This window comes from Falco peregrinus, chromosome 1 (genome assembly GCF_023634155.1).
Source record: "Falco peregrinus isolate bFalPer1 chromosome 1, bFalPer1.pri, whole genome shotgun sequence".
In the NCBI taxonomy this organism is placed as follows: domain Eukaryota; kingdom Metazoa; phylum Chordata; class Aves; order Falconiformes; family Falconidae; genus Falco; species Falco peregrinus.
The window spans coordinates 103,407,187-103,423,359 of NC_073721.1; the positions used below are offsets into that span (position 1 = coordinate 103,407,187).

The following is a 16,173-nucleotide window of genomic DNA, read 5'->3' on the forward strand; positions in this document are numbered from 1 at the left end:
CGGTTAATCCTTCCATGATTGCTTTAACCTGTGATAGCTGCCTAGTGCCTGCAAGATTTTGTACCACATTTACTAACGTTTTATTTATGAGACTCAAACCAATACTGATATGCAGGATTTTTTGCTCATGATGCTGCTGTACAATCTTATTACCTCGAGGTGTTAGGGTGGGCAGATGCGTGCTAGAGGAGAGGGGAAAACACTTTTAAGCACCTGTTCCCTGTATTGAAACTGCTCAGCAAAACCACAGCCAGTGTGCTTCTCCAGTGCCACTGCCTCAGATGCTAAAACTAGAAGAGGAGATGTATTTTGTAACCGGAGTTGAAAGCAAGCTGATATTGGGCTAATATTGTCCCCATAGAGGCATGCTAGCACAAATGCAATTGCAAGAAAAATGCAGGAGAAATTGTAGGTCCAGTCATAACATCAAGTCGTAATTTGGATCTAAAAGAGGTGATATGACAAAGCCACCTAAATTCTTCTGAAAATAGCAACCAAGCATTTTAAAGAGTAAGTTGAGTCTCTGTGTAGAACTTTGTGTTTTATTTCCCTACCTGTAGCCAAGGACAGTGAAACTTGCAGGTTTGCATAGATTTTGAGGGTTTACTGCATACAGAATTCCCAATTTGTATTTCTGATACCTAATTCCATAACAATTGAAACTGGAAAAAGTTAAAATAGCGCCATACATGTTTGGTTTATTTTCTGTACTAAAACGTTTTCCATGCAAGTTCCATGGATCAAAAGGGTTTTTTCCCTATTTTGTTAACTTGGAAATGTAGTTATTCAAACCTGAGATGAGGTACCTGGACGACATTCTAATTTAGCACAACCTTTTGTAATCTGTTTAGCAAGTGTGTTAAAATCAAAACTAACTTCTCAGAAAAATTAAACGTAAAACCTCATTTTTCTTTAAAGGTCGTCAACATTCCATAATTTTGTCAAAATAGCACTTACAAAAAATCCAAAGAAGAGACCGACAGCAGATAGACTCCTTTCGGTAAGTGACTTGAAACATTTAGAGACATCAGTAAGAGATCTCTTGCTTCAAAGTAAGCAACAGATCAATAGGAAACCAAACTGGAACAATTTTCTTGTTCTGTTCTTACAACACGGGTGGTGGAATCTGAATGAAGGAAAGAGACATTGGTCAGCTGCAGGAAGGAGCAAGGTTTTGTGCAGTATCAAGATATTTATACAATTTTTGGTAGCACCAGTTACATGCATTTGCTTCATGTTCTATCTTCAGCCTTGTCCTTTTTGTAAGCGGGTGTCTCGGCCTCTTAGATATAGCTGTGGAGACACTGACCCTTCCAGTCACCCAAACAGAAAATGGATGTCTTTTGCAGTTGCTCTTGTATCTACTTCTGCCTTCCTAAACTCAACTGGAATACTTGTGAAAAGTGAAGTTAAGGTGTAATTGTTTGTTTGACTTGAAGTTTTATTTCCAATTTACAAGTGGCAAAGTGTAGCGCTTCCATCCTTATGGAGGTGTTAGAAAGTCTAGCTGTTAAGGAGTCATTCAAGAAATATTCACACCCCCAGAAAGCAGGCAAAATTCAGTAATGTTCTATATTGTATGTTTATTAATGAAGTTACATATCAGTTGCCTATTATAACTTGTTCTTTTCTGCGGTTCTAGCATAGCTTTGTAGGGCAGCCTGGTCTTTCAAGATCTTTAGCAGTTGAGCTGTTGGACAAAGTCAATAATCCTGACAACCATGCACACTACAGTGACGTTGATGATGATGATTTTGAGGTGAGAACATCTTTCATATTCTGCCTTTAAGTAAAACTACGGTTTAAATGCCCTGCTTTGCTTTGGGAACATAAGGTTGCAGCTTGACGGGGGCACTGCTCCAACATCTTTAGAGTTACCATGCAGGAAAAGCTGGGAAATACTACTGCAGCGCTTGTCATGCTTACACCGTGGGTGGATAGAAGGATCCTGTGCATGGCTAGGACAAAGGCAGTGCGTGTTACAGTGTGTGACTGCAACAGCTATTCTTCCTCCTTGTGGGTTTGATTGGTGATTGAAATCCAACAGAAAGCTGCGTGACTTATCTCAGCTTTTCTGTCTATAACCCCTGCAGCCTCACTCTGTTGTCCGCCATACAATTCGTTCAATGAACAGGAACATCAGAACAGAAAGAACAGCCTCGGAGACCAACTGTAAGTTCCTGATGTGGCTTGCCATTTGTGTCATGTTCATTTGCTTCTGTCAGCGTCATTCTCTTGTTGTGCGCTCTGAAAAGTCTCTTCTGCTGTTGGCACATTTGGGGAACGAAGCCAGAAGAAACAGCATACACACATGAATCTTCAGTAAAATTTTTCCAAAATCAAAAGTTGTGTCTTTTTCTGCTGTTTCATTCTGTTTCATTGCTGCATTGTAATGTTCATGTTGAAACCTTGCATGACCAGCATAGCCTTTCAGCTCTGTGATTTCTATCAGGCCATGCAGCCTTACTAAAACAGCAAAGACACTAATAACTTGCAAACATGAAAAAATGAGAGCAAGTTTATAATTAGGAGGGCATCTTTTCACATGAGTATATTGGGTGTCGTGATGAGAAAATACAGGAAAAAATGCAGCATTTTGTGTTTGCACCTTGTTTCAAGTTTGTAAGTGAAACCTTTTCTTGACCGTGGTGGAACACCTGTGATTGCAATAGCTGTCCTGACCGGAGTGCATGTTAACATAATGCATTTTCTTTTAATACAAACCTTTATTTTAAAAATGATACTAACACACTACTTAGTGGGATCTAAGTTGAAATTTTGAGGGTAGAAACGAGCCTTCTTCAGGTTTGGACAGATGTCTTTTGTAGTGCCAATGCTGTCTGCTCCTCTGCATCACGTACTTTGCACTTTAGGAAGCTTGCTGTTAAAAGGCCTCTTTTCTTCTCTTTCACATATATTAAAAGTAATGTGTGGTTACGCAGTTACATTTTAGAGTACTTTCACGTAATGACTCGGTATTTACTTTGGTCTGTTTCTTTCTTGTGGGTTTCATATTTGTGTTTAGACAGTAAGGCTGATATTTAAGCGATGGTCATATTTTATAAGCAAGTTGTGTTGTGTACATAATACTTAGATCTGTTACAACATGTGTTTCACTGCAGTAAGCATTGAAAGATTATTTAACATATTACAACATAATGTTGTGTGTATTAAATTCGAAAACGTAATGTTTTGTAGTTGATAAGCTGCAGTTTGAGCCCCCTCTACGGAAGGAAACAGAAGCTCGGGATGAAATGGTAAAGACAAGTTTGGGTTTTCCTTCATTTATTAAAATTACAGTGTCTTCGTTGTTTTGTGGTTCAACTCTTAAGTAATATGTCTCTGAAGTATAAAGTCATGAGAAGACCACTCTTGGTCCCCAGACAATTGCCGCATTTTTAAGAAAATTAATTGCCCTCCATGCTTTGTGCAGGGAGTCATACTCAGATGAAAAACATGATATGCCAATTAATTTGATAATGTGAAGAGGCCATTCTGCATTTGAGTCCCTGATCTTCCCATCATCAGGGTTTATTTGCTGCTTGTTTCTTGGAAGGCTGCCAGCTTGCATGCAGCTGGTTTTGCCCTGTGTGAGCTGCTGCTGTTTGTTCCAGCCCTCAGCAGTTTACTGCAGATCAGCTAATTAATGTTCTTTGGGATTAGTATGTGCCTATGTACACAAGGGCTCCATTTTTTAATAAGTGTTGTGAATAGCAACAGCTGCCCTTAACTGGGATTTGGAGACATTAGTGCTCAGCACTCCAAAAAAAATCCCATTCCGGTTTTTTGCAGCTGTACTCCAGTTGACCAGGTAGGTACAAGTTCATCTTCTGAACGTGACTGATAAGATCTGTACATGTTGTTACTGGTGGGGTCCCCTCAGTGCCATGTCTAGTGACAGGAATATTCCCAGCCTCTGCTGGTGGCATGTCATAAGAGTTTGGAGGTGGCTGCAGTACATTCTCTTGCTGGAAAGGGTGTCTTGGAAGTGCCCTTAGTGGAAAATCCTTACTGAGCTTTTGCCGTAAATGTTAGCTTTTGTGATACTTACTGCCACTTGATATTGGTGTTATATTGGTGCTGCTTTTAAATCCGAATCTAAGAAGATGATAGCTTTTCAATAGTTGTTTTATAATTAGGTGGTGAAACATTATTTCACTACCAGAATTTTACTTTACTGCTTTGTGGGTCGTTCTGCAGGGCTTGGGAATCTCCCAGGCCTCTTCCTGTGCTGTGGATAAGGTACTTCCATTTGACGGGGAGGGAAAAATGAAAATTTCTGCATCTTCAGGTTGTGGCAGCTGGTACTGACTTCGCTTTGCACTGGAATCCTTTTGTTGATGGTGGAAGCAGCAGGTAAGTACAGAGTTTAAAAACATCTTTTATTTCTGTGACTTAATATGAAAATGCACTTTGAAAGAAAAATTGAGTTGTGCTGGAAAAATCAGACCACAAGCCCTAATCCTCTTTAATATTCATAAAGTTAAACGAGATTTTAGGCGGTATGCAGTCCTCCTCCTGCAGTTGGTCGGTCATTCTCTGGAGGAATGGGTTTTAATCTCTTTTAACCATGAACAGTAGTTTGTTGTAAATTTTTGTTGTAGCTCCCCAGTTGTAGATGGGAAGTAAAGTGTAAATATACAGCCAGCACACTGAAATAAAGTCAATTTTCCGAAGCAAAGCTGGTAACCTTGCAAGGGCTGAGTTCAGGTTCCTGCGCTGGCTGGCCTTGCGCTTCTCTTCTGAGCCATGGCTGTGATTGTGACATCCTGTGGCAAAGCACGTTCGCAGCCCTGAACTCAGGTCGTTGCAAGAAAGGGAAGGAGAAACCAGCTGTGTAGATTTAGTTTACCAAGTTCAGTACAACGGCACGACTGCTTCTGCTGTGGGTGTCAGATCAGTGTAATCTGTAATGTGGTCGTGTAGTGTTCTGGGGTGAAATGTTTTAGGCAAAGGTATGATTTACCCTGGGGTAAAGCAGGCCTGAAGTAAGGGAGCACAACTCTGTCCAGGTTAGAACTGAATTTATTAGGTATGTGGCTTCCTTTTGCTGCAAAATACTGGATTCTGCCTTTAAAGGCAATCTTTGAATTTGTAGTGAAGAATAAGGACGTTCAGTAATACTGACTGATGCACATATGTAAGGAACGATGGTATTTCGGTTAAAATAATTGCTCAGCTGAAAGAGCCTGTTTCCCATCTTTACTTGGAACTGAGTAGCAGGCAGTGAATTTCTTTGGCTTTTTTGCAGATAAAGTCTTGCATAAGCTGTCAGCTGACATTACAGCCCCCTGGAAGGCTGGCTGTGTCACAGATTGCCATGTTCGGGTGGTTTTAAATTCAACCTGTTTTTCCATTCTCACTCTGTGTAGTAAAAGTTTAGGGTGGCTCTCTAGCCCTGCCTCTCCCTGTCCAGCACTGACAGTGACTGCTTTCCTTCCCCTCTGGGATTATCCGTGTGGCCCTGACGTGCTGCAGATGGAAAGCCTTTCTCGTGAGCGCTGGCTTTTCTGCAGACAGCAGGAATCTGCGGGGTCAAGGAGCAGGGAGGGGGGGGAAGCTCCTCCTGGCAAAGTGACTTACTGATTTGATTCCGTTTCTTCCGTTTCTGTAGCGTTATTAAGCTTGGCTCTACCAGGCTGTATTAAAAGCAGAATGAACGTAGCTGTAGCAAACATTGCTAGGGCTGTAAATTGCTAAATAGATCTAGAGATAGTGTTGAAAGGAGGAGAGGCATAAAGTTTCTGGATGGTGAATCTGTGCTGCTTACTTGGAAACCACTTCCAGTTGGGAAAGATAAACAGGAAATGCATAGCTGCTGTGTCCCGGCAATTCCTAGTAATGCCAGGGGTGTGCAGAGGATGTGTGCCGGGGGTCCTTGCTTTTCGTGCCCTTTGGCTTTTACCAGAGTGAATGGTGATGGAGATGTTCAACTCGGGTATTACTCGACTGGAAAGGGGAATACCAGAATGTGTACCTCATGGTTGAACTTCTTTCTTGGTTTTTTTTTTCATCCTTACCTTAGCATTTTAAAATTATTTTTATAATTTTTTTTGTATTACGGAGGTGCTTTTTGTTGATGGTTGGGCTTTTTCTCTCAAAATTTTTAATGGTTCCCCTTGACCACTGTCTGCTGCTTTCCCTTCAGAAGTAACTTGCAGGGAAATTTTACATTTGTCCAAATGTGGCTGAGTTAGTTTTTGATAATATACTTTTGTTTTCCTGTTCATTACCCCCTGGTCATCCCTCAGTGGGTGATGTGGGGGGTAGGGGGGTGTCTGTTCTGCACGCAGACTCGGCCTGCACCAGGCTGCTGCAGCCTGGAGAAGCCGGCCCTGGCTGAACGCCGGGACAGCCAGCTCCTGCACTGCCTCTTCCACTTCACAGATCCTAAATGCAGAAGCCTGGATTTCACAACATGATGACAGCATATTAAGGAATGCTTTTTATTGGTTTAGATTGACGATTTAGATTATTTCAGATTTAGCGCAGTTTAATTTCTTCTTTTAAGACACGGTTTGAAAATTGCTATTTTGCAAAATTTTATCAGTTTTTGTTTATTTCAGATTGTATTTTCAGTGCTGCTTTGATCTTTTAGTCACCATTTGGTTTTTTGACCCTGGGGTAGTTTTGAAACTGAAATTCCCACTGTAATGGGAAACAGCCTGTATCTTTAGCATATAATACTGAAGAAGGAAGCTTCACTTCATAAAGGTTTTTCTCCATTTGTCTCCCAGTAACCTCCTCTGTTCTCATCTTTTTATCATTATTATTATTATTTTTCCTCTTCTATATTGTACTGTTGTTAGACAATTCAACAATACTTAAAATACTAGGTAGGGAAATAAAGATGAGATGATGATATCTGGTATGGAGGAGAGCTTTGATTACTGGGGGGTGAGGGGAAGGAAAGGACCATGCTAACTGAAAAAGGGCTTAATGCAGTGAGTGAGAGAGAAATGCTTTGTTTTGGAAAGGGCTGGTAGATGCTTGTTATGAAACTAAATGACGTCACCAACTGGTTTAGTTGCACGTGTTGACCTTAAGACCAGAGCTCTTAATTTTATAAACGTTTTACCTAGGGGACTGCTTACAAAATTTGGCGATGGGAGTGAAGATGTTGAAGAGTGAGTGGACCTCCTTCGCGTACAGTTGTGTTTACTCCGTGCGGCTCTTGCTAAAGCAGGCAGCGTTCTGGCAAAACCTCTCTCCTTAAAATGCTGCAGGCCACTGCCACTCATAAATTAAGTGAGGGCTGGTTGCACTCAAAGGTCTAATGCACGCTTGACTGTTTAGCTGATCATCAGGAGAATGTCTGCACAGCAATGCTTTCTTCCCTTGCTCTCCTTCCTGAGGTTGTCTTAGAGTGCATATGGAAGTGCCTAATACTTTAAAGCAGATTTTATGTTGATTAATCCATCAATCGTGAGCCAGGCCCGGTAGTGACAGGACATGCAGATATTCCTGCAGAGCTCTGGTGGGGTATGTGCAGCTCCTCTGGTGCCCGAGTGTTTGTCTGATGCAGAGTGAAAGCTGCACACTGCACCAAACACCAAACGTGTCTTTATGTGCTAATGTCAACCACCCTTCACCACAGAATCCTCTATAACACTGGCATTTATGAAAGAACACGAGTTTATAAAAAACCAGCACTTCTAACAAGATTAACGTGCTTTTTTTTCCCATTCTTGGACTTCTAGTTTAACCCTGTTCATACAAAGCTGTGATCCATCTTTTCTATGCATCTGGCTCGTTCTAGTTACAGTCTGTGTTCTCAATTCTGTTCATGTTCTTGTTTAACTAAGACGACTACTGCACCTTTTCATTGTAGATCAACACTAAAGCGAGCAGGGCCACCCCCGCTACCTCCTAAGGTAAGAGATGGTGGGTTTTAAGAGTTTTAGTTGGCAAACCCCACTCGTGCAGCCTCTGCAGTGCTTCTGTCTGATGCTCTCAGCAGGTCATAAATTCTGTTAAATACCATCTGCTAGCAGACTTCATGCAGCTTCATATTTTATGCTGACTTGCAGTCTGTATGGTCTCAACCTCGGAGAACTCCTGGTCTCGTATGCTGCCCTAGACAAAGTGACTTGTAGCTATTTCCCTCTAAAGAGAGCATGCTGTGTGGGATGTTCAGTGTTCTGCCTGCTGCTGTGATTTTTCCCATCAGGGAAAAAAATACCTCTTAGATTATTCTGCTGTCAAATGTCTTTTTTCAAAGGCTGATTATTATTTGTTCTACGTAGAAGCAGTCTGACTTGAATTATACTTGTCTGAAGTTTATGCTGCCATGTGCCATTTCCCAGGTAACTTCACCTCTTTGGTTTGTTGCAGCCGAGAATAAACAGCTATCCTGAGGAAAACTTCCCAGATGATGAGAAATGTCAGACAATAAAACATTTCCCAGACTTGCAGAACAGAGCCCCGCCAGCTCACAGGAGACAAAGTATCCCTGTTTGTGGGCCTCAGACTGGTTCTTCCCCCATTGGTATGACCAACAGCATCAGTAGCCCTGGATTGCTCACAGCTAGATACAGCGACTTAGGTAAATCCATTGCATTTCCTAAAGGTGACTTGCATCCTGTAAAAGGAAATCAGTTCTAGAGTTAGCTATTTTCAGTAGATAATTTTTTTTTACTACAAGCTGGTGATGAGGTGCAGCTTTCCTTTTTACACGCGTACTGGTTCTTATTAGAGCCATGACCCACTGTGGAAATGTTCTTCCCAAAACAAGGACACCCACCCAGTCAATACCAATGTTGTGTTGCCTGCAGGAACAGCAGAAAAACAATGAATGTGTGGGGAGGATCATCTGCAAGGACCTTGCCACAGCTTTATTCTCAGTTGTGTTTGGCTCAGGGACTGTTTGGATGATGAAAAGCTTTAATTGCTGTGTAGCTTAGCACGCAGAAGAGTGGCAGGCTGTCTTTGGAAGGGTTCAGCTACCTGAGATGTGTATCTGGAAGTTTCAGAGCTCACTTCTCCTCCACTCCTGCTGGACACAGGAGAAGACAGAATAGGGCAACAAAATATTTTCTATTTCACTGTGTCAAGTGAGCTGCAAAATGTGTCTGGGCTTCTTTTCAGGAAATGGGCATGGCGTGCTGAAACTCACTGAAGAAAACGCAGAAGGGTCTGGACAAATCCCTCAGCTGCCACGTAAAAAAGAGAAAAGAGATTTTCCTGTAAGTGTTGTGACTCTCAGTCCAATTTCACTGTCATGTTAGCTAGCTAGTTTTATATCAGAGTGTGTGGGGGGTATTTTATTGATCTGTCTTTCTTCCCACAGAAGCCAGCAATCAACGGTTTACCACCAACACCGAAGGTGCTGGTAAGAAATCTCATTTGCAGTAGGAGTTACTGGTGTCAGAAGGTTTATGCTAGAACAAGCCACCAGCTCACCTGGGGTGATTTTCTGCATCTCATAGCCAGTTACTTTTAATATACTGAATCCATAATATTTGTTTTCTTTTCTTAAAAACTTCCTTTCACCATTCAGTCTGGATGTGAAGGGTTGGAGACTTCACTGGCTCTGTGAGTTGTGATCTCCAGTGGCAGTTCCTGCTTAGCAAAGAGAAAAGAGGGAGAGGTGGCAGTGGTGTGAGGGGGTGTGTTATTACTTCACATTTCTGCTTGTTTTTGCTTCATATGCCGTTTATATCAGCACTCAATATTGAGACATACAATCATCTGGGTTGGAAAAGACCTTTAAGATCGTTGAGTCCAACTGTTAACCCAGCACTGCTGAGCCCACCACTAAACCCTGTCCCTAATGCCACAGCTATGTGTCTTTTAAACACCTCCAGAGTACATTGTTCTAAAAATTGTTCATATCATTTTGATCCTTCTTTGTGTCTCTTAACGTATGTGAAGGCTGCGTTGCAGCTTTTGGGCAAGATAAAAATGTTTTACAACAAAGTGTATCAGAGTAAGTTTGTGTTTGAAAAAAAGAGAGCAGCGGCAAGTACAGGTGTGTACTAAGTGGCCAAGTGCCAGAAGATCAACACTCTACACTGTAAACCTGTTTCAGGTTTCAGTTTTGGTGTCTTTCAGATGGGAGCATGTTTTTCCAAAGTCTTTGATGGTTGTCCTTTGAAAATTAATTGTGCAACGTCATGGATACATCCAGATACTAAAGGTAAAGTTATTTTAGGTTTGTATATTAAACCTGCCTGTTGCCAAAGTGGTAATGAGCTTGTGAAATAATAAATTTCTCTTAAATTTTTAGATCAGTACATTATCTTTGGCACAGAAGAAGGTATCTATACTTTGAATTTGAACGAACTTCATGAAGCCACAATGGAACAGGTGATTTTTGGTGCATGGAACACACTGAATAGGTTTGGGGATATTATGAAACAAGAAAGCTTGGTATTAGAGGGGACAGATGGGATACCAGGCTTTGTGGCGTAAACTGATAGACATCAAAGCCAGCAATGAAAGTCTGAAAATTAATAGTTCCCCTAGCTACCTGAGAGTTTTTTTGTTGTTGTTGCTGGTTTTTCCACTGCTTTTGAAGGAGTTCTCTACTAAAACTTTCTTCTCATTGGAGACAACTGATTACCTGCCCTTTCCCTCTCCATTTTATTTCCACTAGATGGCATATTGCTTCTCCACTGGATGCAGCAAAAAGCCCTCAACCATTTAATTTAGCGGGCATTGTTACCACCATTGTTATGCATTTGCTTCTGTTTTCTTGGGCTCTCTAACCCTTTCCAAAGCCGCTTCATGCCATGATCGTATTGTTACATCTGCTTTTGCAGAGTCAGTAGTAGCAGAGTGTTCTTGGAAGGGGTAGTGTTGGCAGATGCTGATGAAGTTTATATCTGTAGGTTTCTAAAGCAGTTCACAAGGGCACTTCAGGCACCTAAAGGACATTAAGTTCCATCAAGACATGGCACAGGTCAGAAGGCAGAGGTGGCAGGGTGGGCGTATCTATGAGTAATAGTGAGAGAAAGATGATTTCACAGAAAGGGCACTGCACAAAGATCTGTGCTTGAGAGGAGTAGGTCCTCTGTTTCTGGGAGCATCATACTAGAGGACAAAACTCAAGGGGAAGTGGTTCAGCAAGGTCAGGGAGGGGGGTAGTTTGGCACAGGCAAGGGCGAGAGGTTATAAAAGGCTTGATGGTGAGAACTGGGAATTTGGATTCAATACAATTAGAAGATCCTTTCAAGTTAAGAGAGCTGAGGGTGCACCTGAATGCAATAGGATAGCATTGAATATGTAGTTCATTTATCTTTTTATAGCTTCAGCAGACATGGGGAACAAATGTCTAAAAATTGTGGTGGCAGCTATTGGAGACCCCTTGACCTTCTTACCTCAGTTTTCTCTTTACTCCGTTAGTTAAAGCAATCTATTTCCTTGCATATTGTCTTAAGTTATTTCATGTAACAGTCTTCTCTGGACTCTTCCACATGTGTTTTTATATCCTATTGAAAGGTTAAATATGCCGGTGGTAGCTAGAGAGAACATTCGGTGCCCCCCAAAAGGGAAGTTTCCTTTTCTGTGAGAGCATTCTCGGTTGGCAGAGGTCAGGTGTGATCCACTTCAAACCCCAGAGGCTTTACCACAGTACTTCTGCTGCGCCAGTTGTTTCCTCATTTGCTCTTATTAATTTCCTGACTTGTCACCACCAAATGCACATTTTTAACCATTTTTCCAACTTCTCATTCCGATCGCATCTTTCAAAGTGCTTGCGGTCTCTCCAAGGTTAATATCTCCCAATTCGAGAAGTATGCTTTTATTCCGTTGTTAGTTTTTTAGTGAAAATACTGAATAGAACCAGGCCTAGAGAAGACACTATTTATCTCCAGGCTGCTTTTCCTTCTATTAAATGCGAAATTGCTGATAGATACTCTGTCTTTATGTCCAACCAGTTCTGTGTTTTCTTTTGCAATTTCTTCTGCCTGGTATTTTCTTACTTTGCACATGGAAGCGGCACGCAGGGCAAGGTCCTTCACATCTGTTTTACGTCTTGCTGTTTCACTGCCCCCAGCAGGACAGTTATTCTGTTAAATTCAGATGTTCCAATACAGCAAGTTCTACACAAGTCTGCACTACCTGCTCTTGTTATCCCTTGGTAATTAAAAAGTATGTGGCTTGTTCCTGTGCTACTCTGGATATCCAGTCAGGCTATTTTGCAGTTCCCACTGCCCTTTTTATTTGGCGTAGGTACCATGTTTGTCCTTGAGGTCCTTGTTCATCCTCCATCAGTTCTTAAAGGTAATCATTCCTGAGACCTTGGGGTTTGAGCCATATCTTAAGTACTGTAAGGTAAACTTTATTGGGACCTGTTGACATGAGCGTATCTAGGTGAAGTAGCATGCCATGTGTTCTTTTTCTGCTTCTAGCACAAGTTTCTACCACAGTGCTATTAACTGTATTAATCATGTAGTTTTTTCTTTCCTGTCAAGCAGTGGGCCTAGACTTTTGTTTTCCCAGTTATCACCTTTATCAACTTCTCTTATATTGGTATTTGATTTGCATCTTAACCTTTCTTATGTTTCTTCCTTCAGGCGTATCTCATCCTCTTCATCCTTAGCATTGTGTCCTTGTTTCCATTTTCTGTGTTATGTATTTGTAATGCTTAAGGCATGGGGGGGCAGATATAAAAAATATTTATCCATCTTGAGGTGGCTTGGAGACGGTTCTTAGAGAACAGCTGTTCCCCTTCTCTTCCAGTGGGGCCATTAAATGAAGCTAGTGGAGCCAAATTACAATAAACAGTAGGTAACTGGCTTGGGGCGTTTTGCTATGGGGAGCTGCAAATGCTTGGAGTTATCTGGGTTCAGAGGGGGGGACTGGTCAACTGTGGAGGATAAATCCATTGAAGGTCACTTAAATGCATAAAGCCTTTATCTGATTCAGCAGGTTTCTGAGCTGCAAAACTTGGTCCTTGGCAGAGTATTAGATGCAGTGTTATATACTTTTCTGTGTTTACACTATGTTTAGAAGAAGTTACGTCACTTTATGATGACTGAAACAGATACTGGGTTTTGCGGACATTTGCATGAACCAGTACAATCGTTCATTTGTAGAGCCTTGATTCAAGCATCTTCTGCTGTGTTTTGTAACAGCTTCCCTCAGTGGACCAGTCTGCTGTTGTCTTTTTTTAGTAGTCTCCTTTAGAGACAGCTTAATCCTTTGAACTCCCTTTTTTCTTACTGTTTTTTTTTTTTTCTTGAGTGAGTACCTTACCTATGAATGCTGTTCAATAAATTTAGTTTTGGCTTGGGTTTTTTTTCTTCTTTTTTCTTTTCCTTTTTTCTTTTTTTTTTTTTTTATTCCCCCCCCCCCCCCCCCCGCCAATCCCTGTCCTTGTTTTGTTGTCCTTATCTCTTCCTTTGTTGAGACTCCTGAATGCTGTCATTTGCCATCACTTTTATCAAAATTCCTTTCAGGTTGTCAAGAGGTGGTTCTTAACTTTAAAATCTTTCCAAATCTAGACTAGCTGCCCCATGAATAACTTCTTCCCTCTGAAACAAAAGAGTCCCAGTGCCTTCCATGAACTGTGTTTACAAAGCAGCATGTGAACACAAACAGCCAGGCAGTTCAGTCCCACAAAATACAGGATTTTGTGGTAATTCGAGTCGCTCAGAAAATATTAACGGCTTTTTTCCCTTCTCTTCTGACTTTTGTGGGGTTTAGTAGGTTTCTGTAATAATGTTATCTTTCTTTCTCTGGCTGGCGTTCCTGAGCAAGCTGTACCTTTCTATATATGGTATTCCAGACCTGCAGTTGTCCCACTTTGGCTCTGTGCTGCTAATTAAAAAATAAAGAAAAACTGATTTTTGTAAGTTACAGGGGTAGAAGAGGGAAGGAATGAAAACTATTTCAGATGGAGAAAAGGGCTAAGCAGAGTCCAGAAGAGTGAATTAAAGGGGAAACTGTAATGGCAGCTGGGACTTTCTCAGTGTCGATCCCTGCAGAAATGGTGGCAGAGGTGGAGCGGGCAGAGACAGCCACAGTTGGAAATTCCTGTAAATTTCTATTAATGGAAATATTTTCTTTTCTTCAGTTATTTCCTCGAAAGTGCACCTGGCTGTATGTTATCAATAACACCTTAATGTCCTTGTCAGGTATGTGTAAATAGAGGGAAAAGTAATAAAATTATTTAAAAAGAGAAACGTTTAAAGTCATAATTCAATATGTGTTTTGATTGTATAGAAGTAGAAAACCATGTATTGCTTCTTGTGTTTGCATAGGAAGCTTTGCTTCAAGATTGTTTTCACGTGAAGGACTTTCAGAGATAAAATTGGACATTTACAAGTAGTAGAGCCAGTTGTCTTCAGTGTCCCACCATATTTTTATTTATCTATTTATTTTTAGTCAGTTTGGAACAGCTTAGCGCTTGGTATTTGTCAAACAAGAGTTGCCTCTCCAGAGGTTGCAATTGGACTGAAAGTGCCTAGAGAATCTAAAGAGTGTCGTCTTTGGTCCCTGAGCTAGGCGAGTCAGAATAAGGATGGCTTTTATGTGTGAGAACAAAATTAGGAGAGGATTAACGCAGGTGCACTGCCAAAATGTAGCTGCAGTGCTTGATCACTCTTAGTGTATTGTAGCCTGGAAGCACCTTTGGTATGAACTGGATCCACCCTAAACCAAAACCAGTTTCAATGTCAAGGAAAATGAGGCGGCTGTGAAATATTGCTAATCTAGCAGAATGATTCTTGAAAATAAGGATTTCTTTTTCATCGGTTGTCCTGGAATAGGACATTCTAGATAGTCCTTGTGGCATGGAGGCTGACTGTAGGACCGTGCTTTCAAACACCCGGGGTTTGTGTAACACCGCTTCTGTTGATTTATAGATACAGAAAAAGTCCTGATTTAATTGTTGTTGTATAATCACAGCCTTCTAAAAATGTTTATGTGAAACTTTCAGAGCTGCTTTAGTTTTACTTAAATGAGCTTTGAGTTGAATGCCATGTCTTCTCTAATGCATTATTATTGTCTTATTTTTCTTTATAACTGGACTTGAAATACCTGATGCACGTGGTCCATTTTTCTAGAAGGTAAATTTCTATACGTACATTTTTCTAAAACGTACAGTTCTCTCCTGGAGGTGTGGGTGCGATGTCAATTGTGTTTTTCTCTCTTACAGGGAAAACATTCCAGCTCTACTCCCATAACTTAATAGCTTTGTTTGAACAAGCCAAAAAAACAGGATTAGCGGCTCATATCCAAACCCATAGGTTTCCTGACAAAATATTACCAAGGTACAAATCTTTTGCTTATAGACAAATATTAACAAGTGAAAATTGCCATAAATACTGTTTGTGCTTTTGAACTGGTAGCATGAAGGGCCTTTGATATCTCTTGTTGATGCATTTTTTTCATAATTGTTATTCTAGGAAGTTTGCCTTAACGACAAAGATCCCTGATACAAAAGGATGCCACAAATGCTGTATAGGTGAGTAGTGTTTGGTTCTGCAGGTTTTTTCCCTGGCCTTTGTCGTTGGGCATGGCATGTCTTAAAATCATTTCTTTTTAATAAACTGAGAGTTAGTTCATTGTTAAGAAAACAGTATGACTGCATTATTGCTTAATGCTGTGCCTAACTGGTGCATAGCTTTCCTTTTAATTAATGCAGGGGTCTTTATGCTGCTCAGTGGAAAAGCGTTTTTTGTGTTAGCTCTTAACCTAGAAACGGTTCTGTCTAGAGCAAGGCCCAAAGGGAAACCCTGGAGAATGCCAGCTGCATGCAGCTGCCAGGTGTTGCACATCCTCTTTGAGAGCTGCTGAAGCTCTCGGTGACTAAGGCAGTGTTTGGGATCACTGGCTTCAGGCTGCCGCCAGAGTCAAGTATTACTGTGACGCGCAGCTTGCTTGCGAGTGTAAGGCTTGTTACAGAATCCCAGCCCCACTGCACATATGCAAATACCCTTTCCGCTTTGTCAGTTTGGCTCAAGGTTTGACCTAGATCCAACTTTTAGCGAAGCTCACTTGAATATTTTCCACAAAGAAAGGGCTGGATATGAATAAAAATTATGTCAGCCTGGGGAGGAGTGAAGCCGTTGCTCAAGTTCTAAGTGCGTGCACAAGAGTTACAGCTTGTGAAGTTACAGATTTGTCTCTGGCTTTGTTGACTTTCGAAAAGGCTTGGGCTTTCTGCAGAATACATGTCCTTCTGAAAACTGGTCCTAGTGCTATGGGAAATTGTACCTTTGCATT

General features: G+C 41.2%; 1 protein-coding gene across 3 annotated transcripts in view; it reads left to right on the forward strand.

The window, feature by feature from the left end:
* MAP4K5 (mitogen-activated protein kinase kinase kinase kinase 5) overlaps positions 1-16,173 on the forward strand; it is a 72,591-nt gene that overhangs the window by 44,559 nt on the left and 11,859 nt on the right. For 2 of the 3 annotated variants that reach the window (XM_055805237.1, XM_055805250.1), the window contains 15 exons: positions 919-1,000; positions 1,643-1,759; positions 2,094-2,172; positions 3,199-3,257; positions 4,292-4,356; positions 7,083-7,127; positions 7,832-7,874; positions 8,335-8,545; positions 9,088-9,185; positions 9,290-9,331; positions 10,054-10,138; positions 10,229-10,308; positions 14,021-14,081; positions 15,104-15,218; positions 15,354-15,412. In XM_055805237.1, coding sequence (XP_055661212.1) covers positions 919-1,000; positions 1,643-1,759; positions 2,094-2,172; positions 3,199-3,257; positions 4,292-4,356; positions 7,083-7,127; positions 7,832-7,874; positions 8,335-8,545; positions 9,088-9,185; positions 9,290-9,331; positions 10,054-10,138; positions 10,229-10,308; positions 14,021-14,081; positions 15,104-15,218; positions 15,354-15,412 — 1,241 coding nt within the window. The remainder of the gene's footprint in view (positions 1-918; positions 1,001-1,642; positions 1,760-2,093; positions 2,173-3,198; positions 3,258-4,291; positions 4,357-7,082; positions 7,128-7,831; positions 7,875-8,334; positions 8,546-9,087; positions 9,186-9,289; positions 9,332-10,053; positions 10,139-10,228; positions 10,309-14,020; positions 14,082-15,103; positions 15,219-15,353; positions 15,413-16,173) is intronic. The other variant, XM_055805243.1, reaches the window with a different exon arrangement.